Genomic DNA, 25,154 nt, shown 5'->3' with positions numbered 1-25,154 from the left:
GTAAGGGCATGGAAGTGGGGTGGTTTGTCCCCCAGGGTGTGAGAGTATGGGAGTGTTAGGTAAGGTTAGGTTAGGTAGGAATCTTAAATCTGTGTTTGTTTCCCATGCGAAATACAGTATGATTTTGCAGTTGTATCATCTTGTGATTCAAGCATCTTTATAACTTGAAAAATATGGGTTTCCACCAAATGTCGTTTTCTGAATTTTTCAAATTACCTATAAATACACTAAGAACATGTCCTATATTCTTCGCTATTGTACTTTTATATAAATATTCATGCTACCTATAGCATTGCTTTCGTTAACCCTTTTACCCCCAAAGGACGTACTGGTACGTTTCACAAAACTCATCCCTTTACCCCCATGGACGTATCGGTACGTCCTTGCAATAAAATGCTATTTAATTTTTTTTTTTTTTTTTTTTTTGCATTTTTTTGATAATTTTTTGAGAAACTTCAGGCATTTCCCAAGAGAATGAGACCAACTTGACCTCTCTATGACAAAAATTAAGTCTGTTAGAACAATTTAAAAAAATTATACTGCAAAATGTGCTTGAAAAAAAAAAAAAAACCCATGGGGGTTAAGGGTTGGAAATTTCCAAATAGCCTGGGGGTAAAAGGGCTAATATATTCCGTTCAGTAAACTTAGGAAGTATAGGTAGAGGTCATACATCTCTTTGAATTAAAAAAAATATTTGGGTAATTACTGCTTAACTTCATTTTTTTTTTTTTTTTAAACAGAGGAAAATATATTGATGAGACATTAGTTCTTAATGAATATAGAGTAGAGCAGCTTGAAGTCAGAATTTGTACATGAAAGCTTTCAGATTATTTTAACTCCCACAAGCACTTCTCATACTCACAGTAGCTATTATGTAAATGAAAAGAATGGTACTTTAAAAATGGTGTAAATATGAAAATATATAGTAATCAAGTACTGTATAAAATAATAAGTAGTCTTAATTGGTTTAAAACATTAAGTGATGTTTTAGAATAGTGCATATGCAATAAGCAACCATCACATTTGCAACAATAAAAGTTACAATACCCAGTACTCTTTGTTTTTTTTAAATATACTCGTATACTGTAGATTATTGCCCTATCCCCTTTTCGAAAATGCCAAAACGTGCAGCACTCGATTATTTCTTATCCTGAATTCAGTTTTGACAAGAAATTAGACAAATTATACATTGACCCTGGAAGGCTGGGCTAATTACAGAATATGTTAAATCTAATTCAATTTAGATTGTTTTCTAACCTGCCAAGTTAAGCTCAGATGTACCTTTCTTTTTGAATAGCTCCACATATTTTAGGGGTATGACTATAATTAAAAGTAACAAATGGGTCTTCTCAATAAATAAACAGAAAAAAAGTAAACTATATACATTTTTGTTGTTGAATGTACAGTATCTGTATATACGGTATATATTTTATATGATGTAGCCAACAGTGGTCATGTTATCAGCATTAGTTGCTATGATGATAACTTTTTTTTCTTTTCAATTAATAGCCTACTGTGCTTTCTATTCATATACTGTATATAGTTTATTTTTAATAAGTTAACATTCATTAATATTGATTTCTAATTAACATAATTTTTTTATTACAGAAACTAAAAGCAGAAGATAGGTCTTGTCTCGACTATTTACCGGATGGAAAATTTTTGGTTTACAGCCGAAGTAAACCTCTTTTGCGTGTCGATAAAGCCAATACTGATAATGCCTTAGTTTGGTTAAGTTACTCAGGTGAGTATATTTTTCATCATTTGCGTACATTAAAAATAGTTCAAGTTTATTATATATGATTGAAATGATGATAATGGTGTATGCAATCCATGTAAAGGTTAACCGTTCTTCTCCCATTCCAGTATTCTTTTTTTATATTTTTGAGTAATTTTTTGAATGAAATCATTGTGGCATTAGATAGCTGGCTTTTTTTTCTATTATCATAATACTGTACCAGTCTAAAAACCAACTAGAATTAAGAATTTGAAGAGTTCAATCCATTGAATGTGGGCAAATTTGGTTTTCACTTCCCTGTTCGCAATTAGAACAAATTTTTATAAGCTAAAGAATAATTAAAAAAAAAAAAGTCTGGTTGTGAATTATCACTTATCAGTACTGTATATTAGACATCAGTGAACAGAATTTTGTTACAGGAAATATCACTCCAAGTATAGTAATTGATGGTGAAAAAGTACAGCTTAATGTAAAAAAATAAAAAAAATACATTTAATCAACTTTAGCAACATTGTTTAAAAAGTAAACTTATTTATTGTTTCATTTCAGAAATAATGCAGTATTACCCCCAAGTTATAACATCTAGTGTTCTTGTTGATATCTTTGATGATGGTACCCCAAGATACGGTGTACAGGTATTTGTTTATAATTTATTATGCACTGTACATTATAATTTTGTTTCTTGCTTGGTGAGTAAATGTTCTAACCTCTAGAGTATGCCCCTTCCATGAAGGATTTCTAATTTAGCAATCGAAACTGCTGTTATTGGAGAGATTAATTGTACAGTATACCAAAGAATCCTTATAATACTGGTAATAAAGAAGAGGAACTACTTCTTGGCCTTTGTAGCTTTGTACCGAGTAAAGTACTACCTCAAATTTTGTCCTTCTCTATAAAATGATGCAGTATGAGCAAAGTTACCCTCCAACAAAATTCCCTGATATGCATTATGACTCCCACCTAGCCCACCAGTTTGCTCAGTCACTGAATCGCAATTACCCTAACCAATATTCCTGGTGCGGAGGAATGATCTACAATAAGATGGCCATCCAACCATGATGGCAACAAGATAAAGATTCATACAACAAAGTTATATACAGTATACCTATCAGATGATAAAGGCAAATTACATATAATTTGTTTTACATATTGCCTGCGAGTTAACACAAAACTAAAGTCTGAAATTATTTCATTATTAAATTTCTTGAAAATTAAAAGATTAATTTAAGTCAAATTTTTTATACTGTAATTGTAGTTCTGTTTATTATTCATTTGCAAATGGCAAGGTATACTTATGGCCTAATGAAAAGCTTTACCCAATGAGCTCGGAGAAAAAAAAATTTAGCATAATTAGAGCTATTTTTTTTAATCCAGCTCTAATCATGTTACACTGTTAGCTCATTTACTCATTACTTATACAGAATTTATATTTGTACTATAGTATCTTCAAGTTTAGAGGTTATTCAAATATACAGAGGTGTTAATTTTTCCAGAAAGGACAAATTATTTAGGCAGTGACACACATTTCCAAACAGCTAATTCTAAGGAGTGTCTATTAACAGTATACCTTATAAAAGTTTATGCTTCTTTTATGTATATTATTCCGCATTCCAATTCTATTTTCTTAGTATTCAGCAACTAAGTTCTCTGGGTCTTATTTTGTGTAGCAAACGTTACATATAAAAAGTGCCGGGAATAATTGATAAAATTGTCACAATGCAAAAACCGAATACTGTTAATCAGACCAAATAATCTTCACCCCAGACCTCTTTTAGAAATCCGAGTTTTACCTTATGGAATGCTAGGCATCCTCATTTACTTAGTAAGGGCCTGAAAAATATAAATATAATTATAAGTAATAATCATAGAGGAACTTATTTACTTTTCCTACAATTACCTGAATTGTGATCACTGCAGATAACTGCAAGTATGCAATGCATCCTTACCACTGTTATTTGTGCACTGATTAGCTTTCGTAATTTTTTTTATTTTTAGGTTTTTTGTCATGTGCTGTACTTGTTTTGTGTTTGATGATTATGGTTAGTTGATAATTATTGGAATTTGTATAGAACTGTACTGATTTCTATTAATCTCTTAGGTTGGGTCATTGCCAACAGCTGTACAAGATCAATTAGAAAGTGACACAGAAGCAAACTTTTGTGATTTGAGGGCAGCTCTTTTTATGGTCACCTGGCAGGAGGCCCACATACTCTCAAGAGCTAACTGCATAATTATGTGGAACAAAAATAATGCTTTCTGTGGTAAATGTGGTGCTCCAACTCAAAGAAATGCAGCAGGTTTGTTTAACTTTTTATATCCTTTTGGGGATGAGAATCATACATACATATACCAAAGGCACTTCCCCCAATTTTGGGGGGTAGCCGACATCAACAAGAAACAAAACAAAAAAGGGGACCTCTACTCTCTACGTTCCTCCAGCCTAACCAGGGACTCAGCCGAGTTCAGCTGGTACTGCTAGGGTGCCACAGCCCAACTTCCCACATTTCCACCACAGATGAAGCTTCATACTGCTGAGTCCCCTACTGCTGCTACCTCCGCGGTCATCTAAGGCACCGGAGGAAGCAGCAGGGCCTACTGGAACTGCGTCACAATCGCTCGCCATTCATTACTATTTCATTTAAAATAGCACATATTTTGGTAACTCAATGATGGATTCTTTAGTTCAAGAAAATAAATAAATTTTCCAGAAAAAAAGAAAAGGGAAAGCATGAACCGGAATTTGTCAAGATATTGCTTGAAAAGTATTTTCCAAAACTAATGCTTATGCTATGAATAGAATTTGGCATTTATTCATTTGATATAATAATCAAGTACAGTGAAAGACTTGTTTTATATTCTTGAACCATACTTAAGCCTGAAAACTGAGTTGTACTCATCTAATTGCAAAAAAAAAAAAGTCCCCCTCATCAGTGAAAACTAATTTCAATATTTAATTAACCTAATATTATAGCATAAATATGTTTGCATTATTATTTTGTAAAAATTACACACTTTGAATTCTGATTGCAAAGTAGCTGTGATGTTAAATCATTAATAGCAAGTTAATTACATGATTAAAATGATAAAAATCTAAGATTTTATGAAGATATTAATCCAGTACAGTATGGATATATTGTTTTCTGTTGACCTAATGTATAGTAAAGTACAATAGAATATTTAGTTGTGGGTGCCTCTTTGATTATCAAAGGTTGGTTGAAATTATTCATCAATTTACAGGTTATACTAGAAAATGCACAAGCTGTGAGATGACACATTACCCTAGTTCGAGTCCTGTTGGTATAGTCGTAGTTACAGACCCTGATCATCAAAACATGGTGCTTGTAAGACAGCCTCGACACCCTCCAGGAATGTATTCCTGTGTTGCTGGATTTTCTGATGTTGGTAAGTTTGCAATACAGTAATTGGTTCTTGTGTTTCAATGCAATTCTCTAGTTTATATTTGCTTAATTCTGAAACAGCAGTTCCTAGGATTCACTCAAAAAGAAGAAAAGTAGAAACTTTTAGTTGTTACTTTTCCCTTCAAGAATACAGTTTTTCTATAATATAATCTATTCCATGGCCAAATTATTCAAATGTAAATGGTGCCCATCATATATATTCGTGCATGTTTTTAGTTCTCCCTGATTCTCCTCTGAATCATGAAAGCCTGCTTTGAATTCCTCATTAAACCCTAATACTGTATTTTATCTCAATCTTATGCAACATATATGTCCAGAGTAAGTATTTGGAACCAGCGTTATTACCTCGACCACACACAGTATGGATAAATGCAGTGTTGCCATTGTAGCTGTAAAGAATTTTGACAAGCGATTAGTTATGTTTTCAATCGGCACATGATTTCTTTCAGAGTTGACACTTCGCAGGAGAATGGCATTTCATTCTGAATTTCTAGGATTATATTGTAAAATCCTAATCTAATGTATATTTATTTTATTTATTGTAATTTTGGTTTCATTATCAAATCTTAATCACCAAAATTTAAAGTAATGGTGCAAAGTGTGGTTTTTTGTAGTCGTAATTAACCTGACCACAGAGAGATGCCCAATATCATCGTTTGACCATGTTTTGAGAGAAAAACCACAAAACGTCATCATTGTTTGGAACCTTGCCTTTGGCAGTTGTCTTTATCGCAGATCCAAGCAAACACCTTTTTATCTATGTCAAGTGAAGGAGCAGTTGTCTTACTGTAGAGGGATAAACATTGATTTGACTCCTGAAACATTGACCGTACAAGTAGCAAATGCTCCACTAATTCGTTGATACTTAAAAGATTGTGGTTAAATCCATTATATCCACCTTTATATGGTTAGTAGAGAGCTAATACAAGGGTCATAAGTGTTCTAGAGATGGGTAACAAGTATGCTAAAATTTAAGAGAGAATCCTTCTTATTGCATTTCTCATATTTTTAACTTCAGCTTATTCTTTTCTCAATCAAACTCCCTGGAGAATATGGCCCATAAATTTGGCATTTCCAACCTCTGTGAAAGATGTCGCTGACTTTATGCTTGCCTTGTCAGTTAGTTCTCATAAGTAATTAATGGAGTAGTTGGTTGTTGACTTTCCAAAACTTATGGTAACCACAACCAACTTCGTAGTTATTTTCATGCTCCTTTGCTTTGGCTATTCCTAGTTTGAAACTGTAGCAGGGAATATTGAATTTCATATCTTATATTCTATGGAGACATTTAATGTATGTACTGTATATCCTATTTTGGCCTGGCATGTTTAGGTATACTGTACTGGGAAGGCATATCTCAGTGCTGCACTAAGCATTTCAATTAGCCCTAATCTCTTAAAAGATTATTTGAGCTTTCAAACTCTGAACTACAGGTGTATGAACAATTTTTACATTCAAGTTTAAAATAGTCAAAACTTGTGGAAGGGACAGGTAGTCTCCACTTTGTCTTCTAAGCCACACACTATTACCTTAAGAGTAGCATATTGGGATTTGGCTTTTATGCCTTGTTTATGAGGTCTTTATGGCATCTAATTTTCTGTTTTTATTTTCAACAATTCTACTACAAAACATTTCCCGTGGTAATACAAGGTTCAATTCCTATTACTGTACTATATTAATGTCTCATACCTAAGCATCCTGGTTCAATTTGTCTTCCTTACACCATGAAGACCTTCCCACCTAAATAGCTACTCTCAAAACTGTAAACTGATACAGCTTAACTAACCAAAACGTATACTTCTCCCCAAAATGGACTCAAAACAAAAAGGCTGGCTAGAAAGCTACCCACCGAACCACTTACGGATCGACTAAGTAGGATATCAAACACAGCGCTAACAAACCTGTAGGGTATATTCGCTAAAATAATAAAAATGAATCAAATATGACCATGCCAAAATATGAAATAGATGTCCAAAACATATATCAGGGCTTACAAATAGTATAAGGAACTAAATGCGATCCCGATAAACAAAGAGATCACTAGTAAGCGACACAATGGCCGCAGCAAACCCCGAAATGGAACAACCAGCAGCTAAAACAAAAAAAAACAAACACGGTTAAGAATAAAAAGTGTCGCTACCTATAAATCCCAAACAGACAAATATAATACTCAACTTGGAAGCAGGGATCTCTAAAACGTCGGACATCTTCCAAAATAAACACAAAGCATACTGAGCAAAACAAAACACGTCTGACCAACGCAAGTGCTGAGGAGGAATGAGGAAGGGGGGTGAGGAGATGTAGGGGTAGAGAGGGGGTATGTTAATGAAGGAGAGGTCTAATTGGTGAGGGATCTATGGTCGTGGTTCAATCACGCCCCAGTTTTCTATACCGACCCTCAAAGAGTGAACGAGCTAGGTTTATTCCTGGAATTCCATGCATCTTTTTTTTCTCTGGTATATTCAGCAATAACTATGCCTTAGAAATGGTGCTAGAGGAGCATTTCACGGAGCGACACAGGTCAAGCCCAGAAATAATATGCTGTTAAGGCTTAATTACAAAAATAAAATTTTTTTAAAAGTCAAACTTATCCTATATTTTGATACAAACCTATCAAGTTGTATAATGACAAGTACAGTATCCACCTCCCAACCATAAACTTCTTGCAGTAAGTTTGGAGTACACAGTGAATGATTTAAGGGGGAAAGTGCTACATACATAAAGATTGATTGCTAGCAACAAGGCCTTAAGGGTGAAATTTCTAGCCACAAGGCTTTAAGGAGGAGATTTTTAGCAATAGTGCTCTAAGGGGTAGATTGCTAGCAACAAGTCCTTAAGGGGGAGTTTGCTAGCTACAAGGCGTTAAGGGGGAGATTGCTAGCAACAACCCTTAAGGGGCAGATTGTTTGCAACAAGGCCTAGCAACGAAGCCTTAAGTGGGATTTCGCCGGCAACAAGTCATTAAGTTAGAGACAAAGACTAAGGGGGAGATTGCTAGCAACAAGATTCAAGAGAGAGATTGCTAGCAACAAGGCCTTGTGTGTGAGATTGCTAGGCAACAAGGCCTTAAAGGGGATATTGTTAGCAACAAGGCTTTAAAGGTGAAATTGCTAGCAGCAAGACCTTAAGTGTGAGATTTCTACCGACAAGGCCTTAAGGGTGAGATAGCTACCAACAAGGCCTTAAGAGAAAGATTGCTAGCAACAAGGCCTTAAGGAGGAGATTGCCAGCAAGAAGTCATTAAGAGTGAGATTTCTAGGAACAATGCTTTAAAGATGAAATTGTTAGCCACAAGTCCTTAACTGCTAATATTACCAGAGGGATTACTGGGTGGGTAAAAAGTAGAGTATAGTTTCTTCTTCTTTTGAAGTGTGTCCGAGTAGCTGACCACATGACTATGTACAGTATATATAAACTAGTGACTGTATTGATAAAACTAATCCTCATAAAACCAAGTACTGTAGTTATATGTTTAAGTGTGATGGTTATTTGGTTTATATCTAATCATTCATTATTCTTCTGAAAGAAAACTTTTAATTTCAGGGGAAAGCTTAGAAGAGACTGTACGCAGAGAAGTAGCTGAAGAAGTAGGAATTGAAGTGTCTGCAGTAAGATATGCAGCCTCACAGCATTGGCCTTTCCCGGGATCTCTCATGGCAGGTTGCTATGCAATTGCAGAAAAACAAGAGGTTAGTAGTTTAACTACAAGACAGTTCCCCAAAATAAAATGTACTGTACTTCAGTCATACAGTTAGCCCAATGATGATTAAGATTTTAACGTGTCGTGCAGTAGAATTAATCTATAATCTTGAAACTAAAATATGAGGATGGATGCCTGAAATATGAAACTATTCACATTTTCAAAATACATACAGTATTCATTGGAAGTGCTTATGAAAAGTTCAAAGCTTTGAAATACTGTACAGTCAGCTCCCACTATTCGCGAGGGTTAGGTAACAGAGTCAGGCACGAATTTGTGTATCTTTGGTGCCCTAGAGTGGGATAACACCTAACCTAACAACTCGCCACCCATTACCTACACTCAGGATAATTAACACACCAAGTACTGTCTAATATTGTTTTCACTTGGTTTCTATCACAGTATAGTTGTTCGTATCCAATAATACTGTATAGCACTCGCTGATACTGTAGTGTATATTACTGTAATACTGTATACTACTATCACTACGGTAAGGCTTAACTTTACTATGTGTTTGCTATTTCTATTCGGATGACTTGACTCACCGCTCACGTAGCCTACATTTACAATAAACAACATTACTGTAATTATGTACTGTACAATATGTGGTGGAAATGTGGGAGGTTGGGCTGTGGCACCCTAGCAGTACCAGCTGAACTCGGTTGAGTCCCTGGTTAGGCTGAAGGAACGGAGAGAGTAGAGGTCCCCTTTTTTGTTTTGTTTCATTGTTGGTGTCGGCTACCTCCCAAAATTGGGGGAAGTGCCTGGGTATATGTATGTATGTACAATATGTACAGTATACAATTCAAGATGAACTAAGTCTACATATTTTATACAACGACCACGAATCATTTTCGTATTAAGTTTTACGCAGCAAACTTTTAATATGATGCAATTCCTGATGCGTCGGTGTTGTCTCTTGTGCAGTGCTGTTGGGATTGCGACATCTACAGTAACCTGGTAATAATATTAATCCCATCTTCTACTTCAATGGGTTAGAATATTATTAAAAGATAATGATAAAAGCATCAATAGTAACATTATAATTGTTGCGTAAATGCATATAGCCACTATAACCAAAAAAAAAAAAAAGCTCTTTTATTATGAAAAATCGAATCAGATAGCAGCTGTTTTGCTTGTACTGTATTTCAATCATCATACCATAGCAAACAAAGTAGCATAAGACTGACATTTTTACATTATGATCTTATTCACTATGGAGAAAAGATCCTCAAGAAAATAAACTAACAAGCCATAAATGAAGGCAAGAAAACAAACAATATTCATAGCTGCCATTTTGTTTGGAATGGGGGGGGGGGGAAGCTGTATCTAAAACTGGAGGTAATAAAATAAAAATTTAGTAGGAACCTATGAATGTGCAAATTGAGTAATTAAATGTAAATGCTGAATTTAGAAGATAAGATGACAAAGTGTCTGAAAACCGAGACTATAAATTTGTTATGACATGATATAAATAATTTCTTAAGCTTAATAATTAAGCAACACGGAGATAAAACTATAAATTATCGTGCATCGGCAATATGAATAAAACTACAGTTAACCTCTACTGTATATGCGATTCAACTCAACAGTAAATAAAATATGAGAGAAGCATTTCAAATAAAACTATTGAAATTAGTATTCTCATTGGAAAATAATAAAGTAATTAATTTTTTATTTTAGGCAATGCAAAATATCCTTCCATAGTATGCCTTAAACAGCTGATTTGGAAAGCATAAATGTAAACAATGGAAAAGATTATAATTCGGTATGATTTTATCTATAAATAAGATACTAAAATGTGAATATTACATGCATTGTTATTGGACACAGTTGAGTGAAACACCAGTTTAATCAAAATCTGGTTTACTTCAAATATAGATGTAATTTTTTACCACAGTAAATGGATATACAGTGTGAATAATGAAGAGTGAGAGCTGCGAGGCAGTCAGTGAGAACTGAGATGACCTGGGCGGAGAGAGAGGGAAGTGGTGCGAGGTAAGTCCAGTGCTAAGGAGCACGGGGTATTTGAAATCATCGCGCAAGATTCTTTATTGCGAATATTTGATTTTTATTTAATGTGTGTTGCGGTTCTCTTTGTTGCATACATTGTAACTGAAGTATAAACTCGCATAAAGCGCGGGCTGACTGTATAGTCGGCCCTCCGTCTTTGCAGGGGTTAGGTAACAAAGAAACCCTTCAAGAGCGAAAAACCTGGTAAATTGGTGCCCTACGGTGGATCATCGCATAACCCCCCTGAAACAAGACCACTTCCCACACGCTGTAAACTAACACACTATACTCAATTTTTTTTTAGTGAGAAGGCAGATTTTCACTCACTCGCAGTGGGGCCATTTTAGCTCGGAAAATTTTCTTACAAGCTGATTGTCTGGAAGTATTTTGTCTGAACAGCATCATTATTTTTACCTACTTACCAAGTAATGTAGATTGAAACTTATTTACTAATCTAAATTTCTCCCTCAGATATATGTTTTGTCAATAAATAATAATGAAAAAGAGAGATTATTAAGTGTAAAATACTATATGTTCATTTAGGCACACCTCTTTAACAATCCTATTAAAGAAGTAATTTTATTATAAAAATTGTTTTCTGCATAAGATGATGCAGTATTACATTTGTTTTTAATATTTCTTTATTCCAGCTTTCAATTGATCAAAGTGAATTGCAAGATGCCCGGTGGTTTTCTCGGGAAGAAATTGGCACAGCACTACAAAGGATTGATCGAAACCCTCTCTTGAGGTTACGAGGCAATCCTTCAGGGGAACTCTTTATTCCACCACCTGGAGCAATTGCATATCACCTCATTTCCCATTGGATGAAAGGCACACCAATTCAAGATATTTATCAACAAATATATTAGGTTAAACTTCCAAAAATTAAAGCTTCCAGCGTTTTGTTGCGAGAATAGAATTTATACAGTTTATTAAATAGTCTGTATTTGGATAGGAGATTTTGTTTGTAACATTTTGTATACTGTACTTAATTTTACCAAGACAATTCTCTTAAGCTGTGAAAGGGGTATACAGTATTAATTTTTCATTCTTAAATTTCCTTATCAAATTTTTTTCACTTTTATTCCCCCTCACATATCTGACTACCTAAATGTCCTCGTCTACGGAAGTTTATGCAGGTTAAGGGGTTCTTTTCCCTTATACCTAAATATTTTATGATCTTAACCCTTTTAGTGCCATTGGACATAATTTACATCCACTTTTTGTGCTCCCTTTAATGCAGTATGAAATAATTTACCTCAAGTAATTGACAGTTATTTTCTCTTTCTTTTATTATTTACATAAATAAAATTTTTACAAAATATGTATTGAATTTTGTCAGCTAGACGATAATAAATATTATAAAGTCTTATCATATATAGTTTTGTGCTATGATGAGTTTAGTAAACTGTCCAAAAAAAGGGCTAGGAGCTTGAGTGTTAAGTCATTTGGAAAGGGTTGGGGCTGGAAGGATTCTGACTCAAAGGGTTAAAAAAGGGCTTTAGTAGTGGTAAGTAGAGGATTTTATAGATATGAACTGGCTTCATCCAATTTCTGTGTATGGTAAAGGAATTTGGTAGGATTTAAATAGTCTTTTATCTTAAGGATACTTGCAAACATATTTACCTCGTATAGAAGACTGAAACAATACTTCAAAGTATCTGATAGTGTCTTTCGATAAATATTTTGGAAAATGTATTGATTTTATGAAAGAACCTTGTCACATTACAAGTCTATCTCTCATTTTTAAAATTAAGTAAGATAAAAGAGTAAATGTGTTTTCCTAAATTCCATTTGAATACCTTAGACAGGAGGGTGGCCAGTTCTCTTTTGTTACATAGTTTTAGAAACTAACAACATAATCATTCTCTCCTCTTGTTTCATCCTGTTATGATAGAGATTGTAGTATAATGCATACTTTTTCAATTCAGGTATATTTATTGAGATTTCTTGTAGGAAATATGACCATTTTCTAAGTCTTGATCATAATAATTTTTTATTCTGTGTTACAAAATTAAGGTATTAAAATGTCAATGGCTGTTAATGGTTTCAAGCAATTAACCCTTTTACCCCCAAAGGACGTACTGGTACGTTTCACAAAAGCCATCCCTTTACCCCCATGGACGTACCGGTACGTCCTTGCAAAAAAATGCTATAAAAATTATTTTTTTCATATTTTTGATAAGTTTTTGAGAAAATTCAGACTTTTTCCAAGAGAATGAGACCAACCTGACCTCTCTATGACAAAAATTAAGGCTGTTAGAGCAATTTAAAAGAAATATACACCAAAATGTGCTGGGAAAAAAGTAACCCCTTGGGGGTTAAGGGTTGGAAATTTCCAAAAAGCCTGGGGGTAAAAGGGTTAAAGAAAATAGCGCAATTGGGGTGATTTAGTTGCAGATCTGAAACGGAATAATACGTTGGATTACAAAGCTAAATCTGCCTAAACTTGAATTGGAAAAACCTCGTCTTGTGGCACAAAATCTTGAATGAAAAAATGTTTCCTCATTAAAGTTGTTGCTGTTAAGAGTTTTGAATATTTTATATGTAAAGTTAAATAACTTTAACATGACATTATTAGGTTGTAAGAAAATATTTTGTATGCAAGTCATAAATACTTGAAACATCTTTTAGGTTTTCTTTGATAATTTGCTCTTGGTCTTTAAAATGAGGTTTCCTTTTATCAAAGAATGTTTTCTCTTGTGGTTAAGAACATGAATATATTGTACTTATATTTAGTTGGTTCTTAACTTGAAGAGATAAACATTTATCAAGGTTTTTTTAGTAATTTATTTTCAAAGACTTTAGAATATCTATGCATTCTTTAGAACAGATTTTATCCCATCTCAGGCCAAGTAATCATTATATACCAGTATATAAATATTCAATGTTTATATGTAACACTTACACAGTGGCTGTTAAAATATTCCTGTGTGAGTCTGGTTTATATTTAAATTTTATCAATTTGTTATATTGTTTTGCTAAAGTGTGTTAAAAGTTTTTTATGCTGAAAATGTTTATCATATGAAAAGCATTAAAATCAAGGTTTTATTGGAATATCATTTCATGATGTATTTCATGGTGCTCACTATGCTGAATATACATGTGTTAAGGGATACCCACTTTTAAAGCAGTGAATGGTTTAATTTTATTATTTAACTAAAATATTCAACATGAACCTAGTTTTCCTCCGAGTTCACATGCAAAATGCACAACACTAACAACTGCAGCTATAGTAAAGCACTGAAATTTGTACTTCTGAATGCTCAGTTACCCAGGGAATATACAATACTTATGTACAGTACAACTGGCACTACCATACAATTTCACTTTGTCAGTAAATGTAAATTATTAGCCATGTTATTTATTTTTTTAAATACACATAAAGATCTTATTTGCAAGTCTGTTTCTACCATGAATTAAGCATTTCAAGGCAAGAAACCTAGTGTAAGGGGTCAGATAAGAGTCGGTACTCTATTGGAGAAAAATAAATTGAAGACAAGAGCTCCTAATCTTGAGAGGCACTAATTCCAGACAAGATATGTTAGGGAAGACACTTTGCTCCAAGTTTCCCTTTTCACTAATTCCAGACAAGATATGTTAGGGAAGACACTTTGCTCCAAGTTTCCCTTTTCACTAATTCCAGACAAGATACGTTAGGGAAGACACTTTGCTCCAAGTTTCCCTTTTCACTAATTCCAGACAAGATACGTTAGGGAAGACACTTTGCTCCAAGTTTCCCTTTTCACTAATTCCAGACAAGCTATGTTAGGGAAGACACTTTGCTCCAAGTTTCCCTTTTCACTAATTCCAGACAAGATATGTTAGGGAAGACACTTTGCTCCAAGTTTCCCTTTTCACTAATTCCAGACAAGATACGTCAGGGAAGACACTTTGCTCCAAGTTTCCCTTTTCACTAAATCCAGACAAGATACATTAGGGAAGACACTTTGCTCCAAGTTTCCCTTTTCACTAATTCCAGACAAGCTATGTTAGGGAAGACACTTTGCTCCAAGTTTCCCTTTTCACTAATTCCAGACAAGATATGTTAGGGAAGACACTTTGCTCCAAGTTTCCCTTTTCACTAATTCCAGATAAGCTGTGTTAGGTAAGATACTTTACTCCAAGTGGCACTTTCCCTAAAAAATCTATGATAAAGGCTGCTCATGAATGGCATGGGCAAGGGACAGTGACATTGCCCTATTGAGTAGGGCAATACCCTAGAAACTGACCATATATTCATGTGATCGGCACCCAAGCCTCCTCTCCACCCAAGCCTCCTCTCCACCCAAGCCTCCTCTCCACCCAAGCTAGGACCAAGGAGGGCCAGGTAATGGCTGCTGATGACTCAGCAGATATAGTAGACCTATAGGCTCCCCAAACCACCCATCCTTAGCACTCACAAGAATGGTGAGGTTGCAGCAACCAAAGAAACTAATGAGTTTGAGCGGGACTCGAACCCCAGTCTAGCGTTCACCAGTCTGGGACATTACCACATCGACCACCACAACCCTTAAGGAAAAAATTAATTTTACCATAAAAGGAAATGTGAGGACAGCTGAAATCATATGATAAAAATAGTATCTCCCTCTTTTGTACAATTTGTCATGTTTGGCCTCCATGATTACAGTACTTGTTAATTAAGATACCTACTATATTTTCACTAATGCTTTAGATTTGGAGGTTATACATGGATCTAACCAATATTCAAGTTACAGTATTTACATTTTGTCCAGGAAACTAACTTAATACAGCTAATTATGGTTTACTATTGTATTTTCCTATTGCATGCATTATGCACTTCCAAAAAGCTGCAAATATATCTAAATTTCAAAATGATTAAACTAGAACCTTATGTTTCCTGCTCAGCTGGTAGATTAGAATATTCAATGTACCCGAGAAGTAACAGAATACTCCTATTATAAGTCCACTATAGCAATTATTGCGCTAAAAGAAACATGGTCCTTGATCTACTGTCCCCTGGCTTCTTTATATAGACCAGAGCAGTTGTGTTTTCCATCAATAAAGCATTAACCTTCCTTAAACCAGTTTCTCTTCTTGACAGCTCTTTATAGAGTACTAACAACTCTTGAGGCAATTTGTGTAACATCAACTCCTGGTAATCTCCCCCCCCCCCCCCTCCAGACAGATGATGATTTAGTGCTACAGTCTAACACAAAATGGGCAGAATCAGAATTTGAGCAGGTAGATGGATTTACCCCTTGTGGAAGATGAGGAGGATTTTCCCACCAAGGTATCAGACTTTGTTGGGCTCCATATAGTCTTTGGGTCTATGACCTTGTGAAACTTCAGATGTCTTATTATTGGGACAATCTCCAGTTCTGTCATAGTTCAGAGAAGCCTCTGCCACATGTGCTGAGACATGATTCACCATCTAGACCTGTGTCAATAGTTTCAGGAATTAATGGAATTTATCTTTGGAAGGAAAAACCTGAAAAGGAATTGGAGCAATAGCCATCCACTAATGCAGGGAAAAATTGTCTGACATGGAGTGAGTACCGACTTAGAATTTACAAGAATTCTCAACAGATTGCGTAACAATTTTACATAAATCTGAATCTTTTCTAGAGACAAGTTCAAAACCAGCCAATCATCTAAATGAAAGAAGACTCTTATCCCTAGAAGATATAAAAACTTGGTGAATTGAGCCATTATCCTTGTAAAAACCTGAGGAGCTGTATTCAAAGTGATAAAGAGGCCCTTGAATTGGTGTACCTTTTCTCCACACATTAACTGAAAGGATTTCCTTGAATCCTAATGAATGAAAACATGGAAGTAGACATCCATCAGATAAATAGAGCACATCATACACCCACTCCTTCCTTCTAGTTACTAGTTCTGTACTGTAGAAGGAGTTTCCATTGAGAATATGGTCAGGAGCATGAACTTGGTTAGTCTTAAGACATCCAGAACTTATTTCCAACCCCCCGAGGCTTTCTGAACCAGAAATGATCAATTGCACGGTGATGGATCTACAACATGTATTAATTTATTTTCAAGAATCTTCTGATCTTCCAAAGACAAAGCTTGCAACTTGATTGGGTTATTTATGTAATTTGAAAATGGAATCAGAATTGTTGATAAAGGAAACCAAGTACCCTGTACTGTATTTCTGGGTCGACCTGTGACGGCCGGCGAAAAGTCCTTCTTTGTACTTTTTCTGATATAAATCTTCCAAATATACCAGAGAAAATTAAAAGCATGGAATGCAGAGGTTACAACCCTCGCGCGAGCACCTTGTTGGTGTCGTAGCTTTTCCTGCCAAAGGCAAAAGACCTTCCAGGATAACAGCTTCTGCCTGAATGAAACCTAGACAAAGGTCTTGCAGTACCATGACCTTCAGAATGAATAGGAGGAGAATAAAGGCAAGGTTGAAGTTAGTAGTTATTGTATAACTGATCTAATTAGTTCTGCTAGACTTGCTCAACAATTCTGCAAATATCCTCTGAATTTCAGGTAGGCTTTAAAATTAGTGAACATATTAAGAGACTATGTGTGAATCTACTACCAACTTGATGAAAACAACTGCCTTATTCAATACGCTTTGACAAAGTTAGTAAAAATATCAGTCACTTCACATGTACCATCAGTGATGATACTAGGATCTAAACAAATTAAGAACTCTAGCATTTGATTAAGATATGGGTGTACTCCTTTTGTTTCATAGTAGAAGATAGACCCCTTACAATAGAATAAACAAATGATAGACTTTGTAACAAATAGCAAACAATCCTATAGCTAAAATATCTCTTGTCAACCAAGAAATATTGCCTGAATTCAAGGAATGTCATTTCCAGTAAATTAACTTGTTCTAAAGAAATCAAAAATCTTGGCTATTGTCACATGCGGTTAAATGATGTAGGATACAATTGAGACGCCAACAGTAAATGGAGTTGAGCTAATAAAAGCCGCTCTTCACCCTTACTCAAAAACCTTCAGAATTTCTGAAAACTCTGGGCGGAATTTTACGCAAAAACATTCAACACTGCAGTAATGAGGAGCTTGATGATTAGTTTGTACTTGATTCACCTCCTCTGGCTTTGCTTGAGCAAGGGATTTCAATAGTGTCAAAATGAGATTCATCTTCTGATCCATACAGTATATCAAGAGAAAACATGTCATTTTGAATAAAAACATTAATCAAATTCTAGATTTGGAACTGTCAAATCTGCTCAATTCATCAATACTATTACGAGATTGAGACAAAATTGCACTATCCCAAAATTGTGGTAATTTATTTAACGGCATCAGACTGATCAAGTCCTAAAATTTTATCATTAAAATCCCCCTTATGGATACTAATCCACACAAACACCCCAGTCATTTAATTCAAAACTAAAAATGGTATTGAGAATGCAAGTACTGTATTAGCTCCTAAATTCACCCAAAGTAGCAGTATGACACAAGGCTATATCTATACACCAAAATAACACTTGCCAAATCTGTATGTGGATGTAAGTCTGAAAAGATATGTGACTGATCAGGATACTGTATAATGTTAATATGTTGAGTGAAAAATTGTTTGTGCCTAAAGAAACACTGAAATGGATTCAGTAATCAGTACCAAAATATGTTCATGGTAAATATAAAAATGGCACATTATCAATCTAGGCCCTAAGAGGTTGCTCCTTAACATTAGATTTAGACATCAGTCAAGGCACCTGGAAATGCATCTACAGGCCTGACCTGAGCTCCTAATGGACTATGACGATATATGCGCTGAATATAACGCCAGGGACACCAAAGGAAGGGCTAAAGAAGAAGGTTGAACCATGTGACCCAAACCTTTTACCAAGGACGAAGGCAGGTGAAAAAAGAAATCAAAACTTGTTCGGAAGGATTTCTATAAATAGTAATAGAATCAACTACATAACTCAAAAATTCATGTTTACATCAAACTAATTATAAAAAAAAATGTAGGCAAGGTGATGAATTTGCTTAGTTTAGGCTAGTTGAATTACTTATAGCTGGGGAATTGGAAATAAAGAGTTGCAAAAGAGGAAGGTGAATAAAATTATGAAACTACTGTACCATGGTAATTGTGATTTAAAGCCAGAAAATTTTACCCTTACATCAATATTTTCATATGGTTCTTGATCATGACAGTAACCTATACCTCCCATCCAACTTCCACAGTGCTTGAAGAACAACTCAAATGAGTACAGTAATACCCTTCATCCAATATAATAAGGCAGTCTCCAGTAACACTGGAACAGCCATTGAATTGCAAATACAGCAGTTGGCAATGACAGGTTGTGAGAGGGGGAAGCCCATGCCTACAGAGTAGCTCCTTGTGTTTGGCTCCAATGGGTAAAAACGTACCATTACACTGCTCTCTCGACTGTTGGATCTTTTCTTTTTTTTATTTGGGGAAAGTACAGGTATTAATATTTGTGAGCACTTGCTTGTAAGAGGAAGAACACTGAAAGGTGAGCATGTGGTGAAGTGAATTTTGTTCCTATGAAGATATAAACCTTCAAAATCCAATGTGTTATGTGCCTTTATGAAGGGGTGACAGTAAGCAGGTCCCCTCCCTTCCAATCAGGAAGATCTTGAACTCGGAATGTAACTCATTTGACTTTGTGGTAGTTTCTGTGGTTCAAGAGCATCACCTAATTTGGACTTGGTGTTGCCTGTATCTGCATGTCTGATAGTGAAAATTATTTTTATGTTGGGGACACCTTCCACCAAGAGCAGTCTTTAGAAGGTGATCCTTGTGTAATGTTAGTACAAGTCAGCGAGTGTTCCCAGGGCTCCCCTTGTGAGAAAACTCCCCCAGTGCAGTGGTTTGTATTGCAGCAGAGGAAGCTCTTGCAGTTTCCTTCTCAGAGGGTGAGAAGTTATTATCGGGCACACAGCAAGGAAGAATAGTTGGCAAGGGGAATTGAGAAAGTTCACTCTCTTCCTCATCAGTCAACCTTTTCTCCTTACTCTTTTTTTCTTTGTCATCCACTTCTTCCTTAAGAAGATTAAGAAGATAGTCACGAGGGATGACCATTTTCTAAAGTTCCTCAAGTCTTATAGCTGTCATTCTCTTCCTTCGAGACTGGTACCTTAGAGGTCGGTCAAGCAAAAACACGATGGTATTACAGTTACCCCTGTTGCTCAGGGAGCACTGAACACCATTACCATAGGTCAATGGATGATGAGGTGTATGAGTCCATCTTTCCCATTCTTATCATGATATAGGATTGTTCCCTATCCTTGTGTTCCATTCTGTGCTGATGGTAGGCAAATAGGGGTATTGTTCTCACTACCTGCTTGTGCCAATATTGAACTCACGCATCAACTGGTACCTTCGTGATTGGTTGGCAATTAAGAGTCTGGTGTGACAGCCACTGCTGTATCATCAGATGCAGGTGAAAGATTCTATCTTGGACTGGTTTCCAACACTATATAGTAAGCTGATAGGGGTATTGTTCATGCTACCTCCTCATGCCTATACAGAGCGTGGTCAAGGCAGCTCACATGCTGACTGATACTTGTGAGCTTGGTGTATCGGTTATTACTAGTACCCTTCAAGTCGCTACAGTTTCCTCACTGACTGGTACCTTCATGGTCTGTCAACAAGGTGAAACAGGTGCAAAAGTACCACTATTTGCACCAGTATTAAATGATTGGTCATTCTGCACCAAACACAAACTCATAAACAATTAAGGATAAAGACACACTGTCCTGTGATGATGTCATCCTCCTCCTTTATCCCTCTTCCTCATGATTCTGACAATTGTTTCCAGAAAAAAAAATTAAGTCCAAGATGGACAATTGCACGATTTGAGTGATCTCTCCTCTCTTTTGAAAGATTGATCCCACCTAGTATCCAATTTTTTTGTGAATCAGGATACCAAGCCATGGGGATCTGAGGTAATTGTTAATCAGCCATACTGAAGGATGATCAGTCCAGATTGCCTATGCTAACGGTTAATCAGCTGCATAGCCGATCATCGATGGCTCAGACAATCAGTCCTGTATCACTGGTGGCTGATAGCCAATCGGCCCTGTACCACAGAGGCCCATTGGCTGATCGTGCAGGCCTGTAGTTGATCATGCCTGGCCGTGTAGGCCTGTAGTCGATCACGCCTGGCCGTGTAGGCCTGTAGTCGATCACGCCTGGCCGTGTAGGCCTGTAGTCGATCACGCCTGGCCGTGTAGGCCTGTAGTTGATCATGCCTGGCCATCCAGTCTTGTACAGGGCAAATAATGGCATGGCCCAAGGATCAAGGAACGTCTATGCACTCCCTCACTGTTTACCTGTACAATAGAAGACTGCTTTGGTCTCTTCTTTCATAAGGTCCTTTAGTAGTTCTGAAAAAGGAGATACTACTGCTTGGTGTACTGTGCAGAACTGGTAAGGGACTGGTCTCCATTCTGGGCCTCTGAGTACTGAGTTGGACTAACCTCACCTGTTCGACTTACTGTCGAAACTATGTTCCTATAATGGAGCCATTTAATTCATATGTTTATATCTGAACTGTCACAAACAAATCTAGACTATGTTAAAACCAAAACATTACTGTACCTAAAAACCCAGCTTAGCTATTCAAGGCTATCTAATTCATATGCAACAGAATTATAACTTGTGTAGCAAAATAAGGAAAATACTTTATCATAATTCCCATGCTGTCCAAGAGCCAGAACGGTAATGGCTGTCATACATGACTGTGCTTTCATTATAAAACCAAAGCAACCAAAATAGGGAAACATGCATTAACACTATCACCTATCAATAAAAATTAGGTACAGCAAATAATGAATTGGAACCTAATTAACTATACAGTACATAACTTAGAAGTTAACAGTTAAAGGTGTCTGGTTTCAGTTCCAGTTTTATCAGAACAGATGCTCACCAGAACTTCAGTCGTGCAAGCCCAACACCCCAATGTGGTGCCAAACTACAGTAATGCCGCCCGCCCCCCATTAAACAGCTTAAACTCACGGTCCTGGAGGGGATCGACCCGCTGCCATGCGAATATTAGGCGAAGACGTTACCACTATACTATACTAGCCAGGTGGATAGTACAGTAGCGCAAAATAATAAATCTCTATGTCAAGCAAATAACTTAAAGATGATTGACAAATGGAAAAACAAAAGCCTAGGTAAGAATTGTCTTCAGTGTTAGGAATGATTCTTAGTGGATGATATGTTTTCAGTTAGTAAGTCAGTGTCTTGCATATTGATACACTGGCCCGAGGGCAGAGAAGGCAATATTTATTTGATGTAACATGTCGTTTTGGATTCCTTGTTCTGGCCTTCACAGGAAATTCCTTGGGGACCCCTCTTAAAAAGTCCCCAAATATTGGGTATTTCATCAAGACCCCTTTTATCCAAACAATTACCGAATATGGGTTTTATTCTTATCAAAACCCTTTTTATCCAAACATTTAAAAGCATTCAGAAGATCATTTGTTAATATCACATTGCTGGTTCCTACAAGAAGTACACAAGGTATGAGGGTCTAATTAAGGAATATTTAACACAAAGACACTCCTTAAAAGGAGAAGATATACCTTGCTAATCTCGAGTTAATTCACAGGTAAAATAAGAAAAATAAAATAACATATAAAAAGCACAACCAGTGAAAGAAACATTCCAACTGAAACTCAAGTATGATGTATATAAAGTAAACCTTGCTAATTCGAGTTAATTCATGGGTAAAATAAGCAAAATAAAATAACATAAAAAAGGACAACCAGTAAAAGAAACAAATTCTGACTGAAGATCAAGATCAATGTATATGTACCCTGTTAATCTTGAGTTAATTCATAGGTAAAATAAGCAAAATAAAATAACATAAAAAAGGACCAGTAAAAGATGACAAATTCGTAGATAATTTGTATTTTTCCTAACTATACAAACCTTAGCTATTTACATGGGGTAATTACTTCGGCGTAGCTGAAATGACGAGCCATAAGAATTTTAACGAGGGTTTACTACCCCTCCACTAGTTAGCGGGGGGGGGGAGCTGTAAGGCCTTGATGTCAGGGCCTTGTGGATGAGAGAATCCTGATTGGACTTCCTCCACCTCTCAGAGGCTAGCTCCACGTCCTTTGGCTCAAACAAGCTCTTACCGAGAACGGAAGAGTGTCTGAGCCTGCTAACTTCAGAACTGGGGACCTTCTGGTGGAACCTCTGAGCCACTGCGTCCCGACACTTGAGAATCGTGTTGGCCCAAAAGCTCGAGACTTGAAGGGCCAGAAACTCGATGGTTCATGTGCCTGAGAGTAAGAATGTCTCCAGTGCCTTCCTGGTACTTTCTTTGAACAGGTCCTCAGAACGTACCAGGATGCCCAGAGATCCCAGCCAGATGTCCAGCCACGAAGTTGCCTGCATGGCACACTTCGCAAATTTCTCCTGGCTTAGGATCTCAGTTGCGGAATAGGATACTTGCCGGTTGGAGAGTCCCTCAAGAGGGATTCCCCCAGTGAGTTCTTCCACCGAATGGTGTACTGGAAGACTCAAAAAAGTCTCCTCTAGGATTTCAAAGCACCTCCTCTGATATACTCGAGGAGGAGGGAGGAGCTTGTTATCGGCACTGGATCTATTGGAGGAGGCAAACTCAGAGAGCTGGCCCTCAACCTTGTCTCTGGCACTCTTCATCCCTGAGACCAGGGCAAAGCTGCACTGGCCCTAGAGGGTTTCTGGGTGCCATAGATTCGGTCCAGGACCGTATCCTTCCCTTCACGAAGAGGAATCTCTGGGTCTGGGATCCCATTGAGGTTCCTCATGAGGGTCAGGACTTGCCAGAACGCATGTTCTGACTCCTGGTGCTCTCCTCCTGACGGACTGGCAGCGAAGTCTCCCGTCCCCAAAGGCTCTTCCTGAGGAGACTCGCGGACGTTCTCCAAAGGTCTATCTGGTTCCTGTCGGGTCCTTGCGGAAGACTTGGGAACAGTCTTCGAGTCCTTCGTTTTCCTCCTAGGAGGGATGCAGGACTCCAGCAATGAAGGATGTAAGGCCTTCGCCACCTCTATACGAGGAGACTTCTCAGGAAGCAGCGGAGTTTCCCCCATTGGTGCGATGGGGGAACGGACCAGATCTTCCGGCTCTCCTGAGGATGGGTAATACTCATCCGCAGAGGAGGGAGAGAAAGTCTGAGGTCGGGTAGGAGCCTTACGTAAGAACTTGCGAGGAGACAGGATAGTCCTTGGAGAAGTTACCACGTCTGGGACTCCTCTCTTCCTCTTCAGGGGGGAGGAAGTTGCCAATGATTTGTGACTCAAGTCAGAAAGCACAGGCTTCATTGCCTGCATAAATGCTCTGACAATGGTACCAAACCAGGGCTGCTGGCTGAGTCGCGCTGTCAGATACTCCCTCTGGAGGGAAGGGGATCGTTCAATCCCTTTGAGGAGTCGACACATGAGGGTTCGCCTGTTGAGAATCTGCAATGAAGGAGGAAGAAAGATCCTTAGACCTGTCCGGAAACCTCCCCTCCTCCGGCGAGCGCACTGTTCTGCGCTTGCGGAGAGGGGAGCGCGATGTTGACCTGTCCGCCTGTACTCCTGATGTAACTCGGGCGATCACGCTGGTGATCACGTGAAAAGCCCTGGTCTGGATCGCGCGTAAATGAATCAAGCGCAGCAGGATATTCGCGCACGCGCGTGAGCGTGGGTGTGGGCGTGTAAGGTTGAGGGCGCGGGCGCGCGTAAGAGATGGCGAGGGCATTTGGCGCACAGGAGCTATCTTATGAGGAGGGGTAGAACGCTGGATGCGAGGGCGCGCAGTGGGCTGATGGGCTACTGATGAGCGCGAGTGCGTGGTAGCATGCTGGCGCGTGTCTGTCATGACCGGGCGTGGGCTCGATTGCGCCGCCTGGTGATAGCGCGAGGGCGAGTTCGCGCGTTGGCGCACAGGCGGGAGGTGAGCAGGTTGTGCCGTTGCCTTAGGCGATCGTGAGATAGCGGGGCGCGCAGGAGATCGTGGGCGCGCTTGGCGCGCATCAGGATGTGGGCGCACAGGTGTGCGTTGTTGGGATGGAAGCGCAGGGCGAGCAGCAGGAACTGACCGCGTAGGTGTGCGCTGTTGGGATGGGCGCGGGTCGCACGCAACTGGAACTGGGCGCGCAGCTGGAACCTTGTGCGCTACTGGAACATTGTGCGCAGTTTTTATACTGCACGCCGTTACCAGAGAGTCCAGGGGAACCCGTAAGCGCCCGTGCGCTATCTTGGGAACCTCCTGGACTGCGCGCTGTGATGTAGAAGCGCGCTGATGCGTTGGCGAGCGCGTTTGCGCTATAACAAGAACAGCGCAAGGTTGGCTCGTATC

At 37.7% G+C, this 25,154-nt stretch overlaps 2 protein-coding genes across 2 annotated transcripts in view; one reads left to right on the top strand and one right to left on the bottom strand.

Annotated features, from left to right (window-relative positions):
• LOC137632504 (NAD(P)H pyrophosphatase NUDT13, mitochondrial-like) overlaps positions 1-14,264 on the top strand; it is a 16,210-nt gene extending 1,946 nt beyond the window's left edge. The window contains exons 2-7 of the mRNA XM_068364466.1: positions 1,609-1,744; positions 2,288-2,373; positions 3,837-4,035; positions 4,976-5,140; positions 8,701-8,846; positions 11,521-14,264. Coding sequence (XP_068220567.1) covers positions 1,609-1,744; positions 2,288-2,373; positions 3,837-4,035; positions 4,976-5,140; positions 8,701-8,846; positions 11,521-11,739 — 951 coding nt within the window. The 3' untranslated portion in view covers positions 11,740-14,264. The remainder of the gene's footprint in view (positions 1-1,608; positions 1,745-2,287; positions 2,374-3,836; positions 4,036-4,975; positions 5,141-8,700; positions 8,847-11,520) is intronic.
• LOC137632506 (phosphatidylinositol N-acetylglucosaminyltransferase subunit H-like) overlaps positions 1-25,154 on the bottom strand; it is a 104,681-nt gene that overhangs the window by 24,910 nt on the left and 54,617 nt on the right. The window lies entirely within an intron of this gene.

The sequence above is a fragment of the Palaemon carinicauda genome, chromosome 41, assembly GCF_036898095.1.
Source record: "Palaemon carinicauda isolate YSFRI2023 chromosome 41, ASM3689809v2, whole genome shotgun sequence".
Classification (NCBI taxonomy): Eukaryota; Metazoa; Arthropoda; class Malacostraca; order Decapoda; family Palaemonidae; genus Palaemon; species Palaemon carinicauda.
The sequence above is the reverse complement of the archived record's forward strand: the minus strand, read 5'-3'. Positions and strand labels throughout refer to the sequence as shown.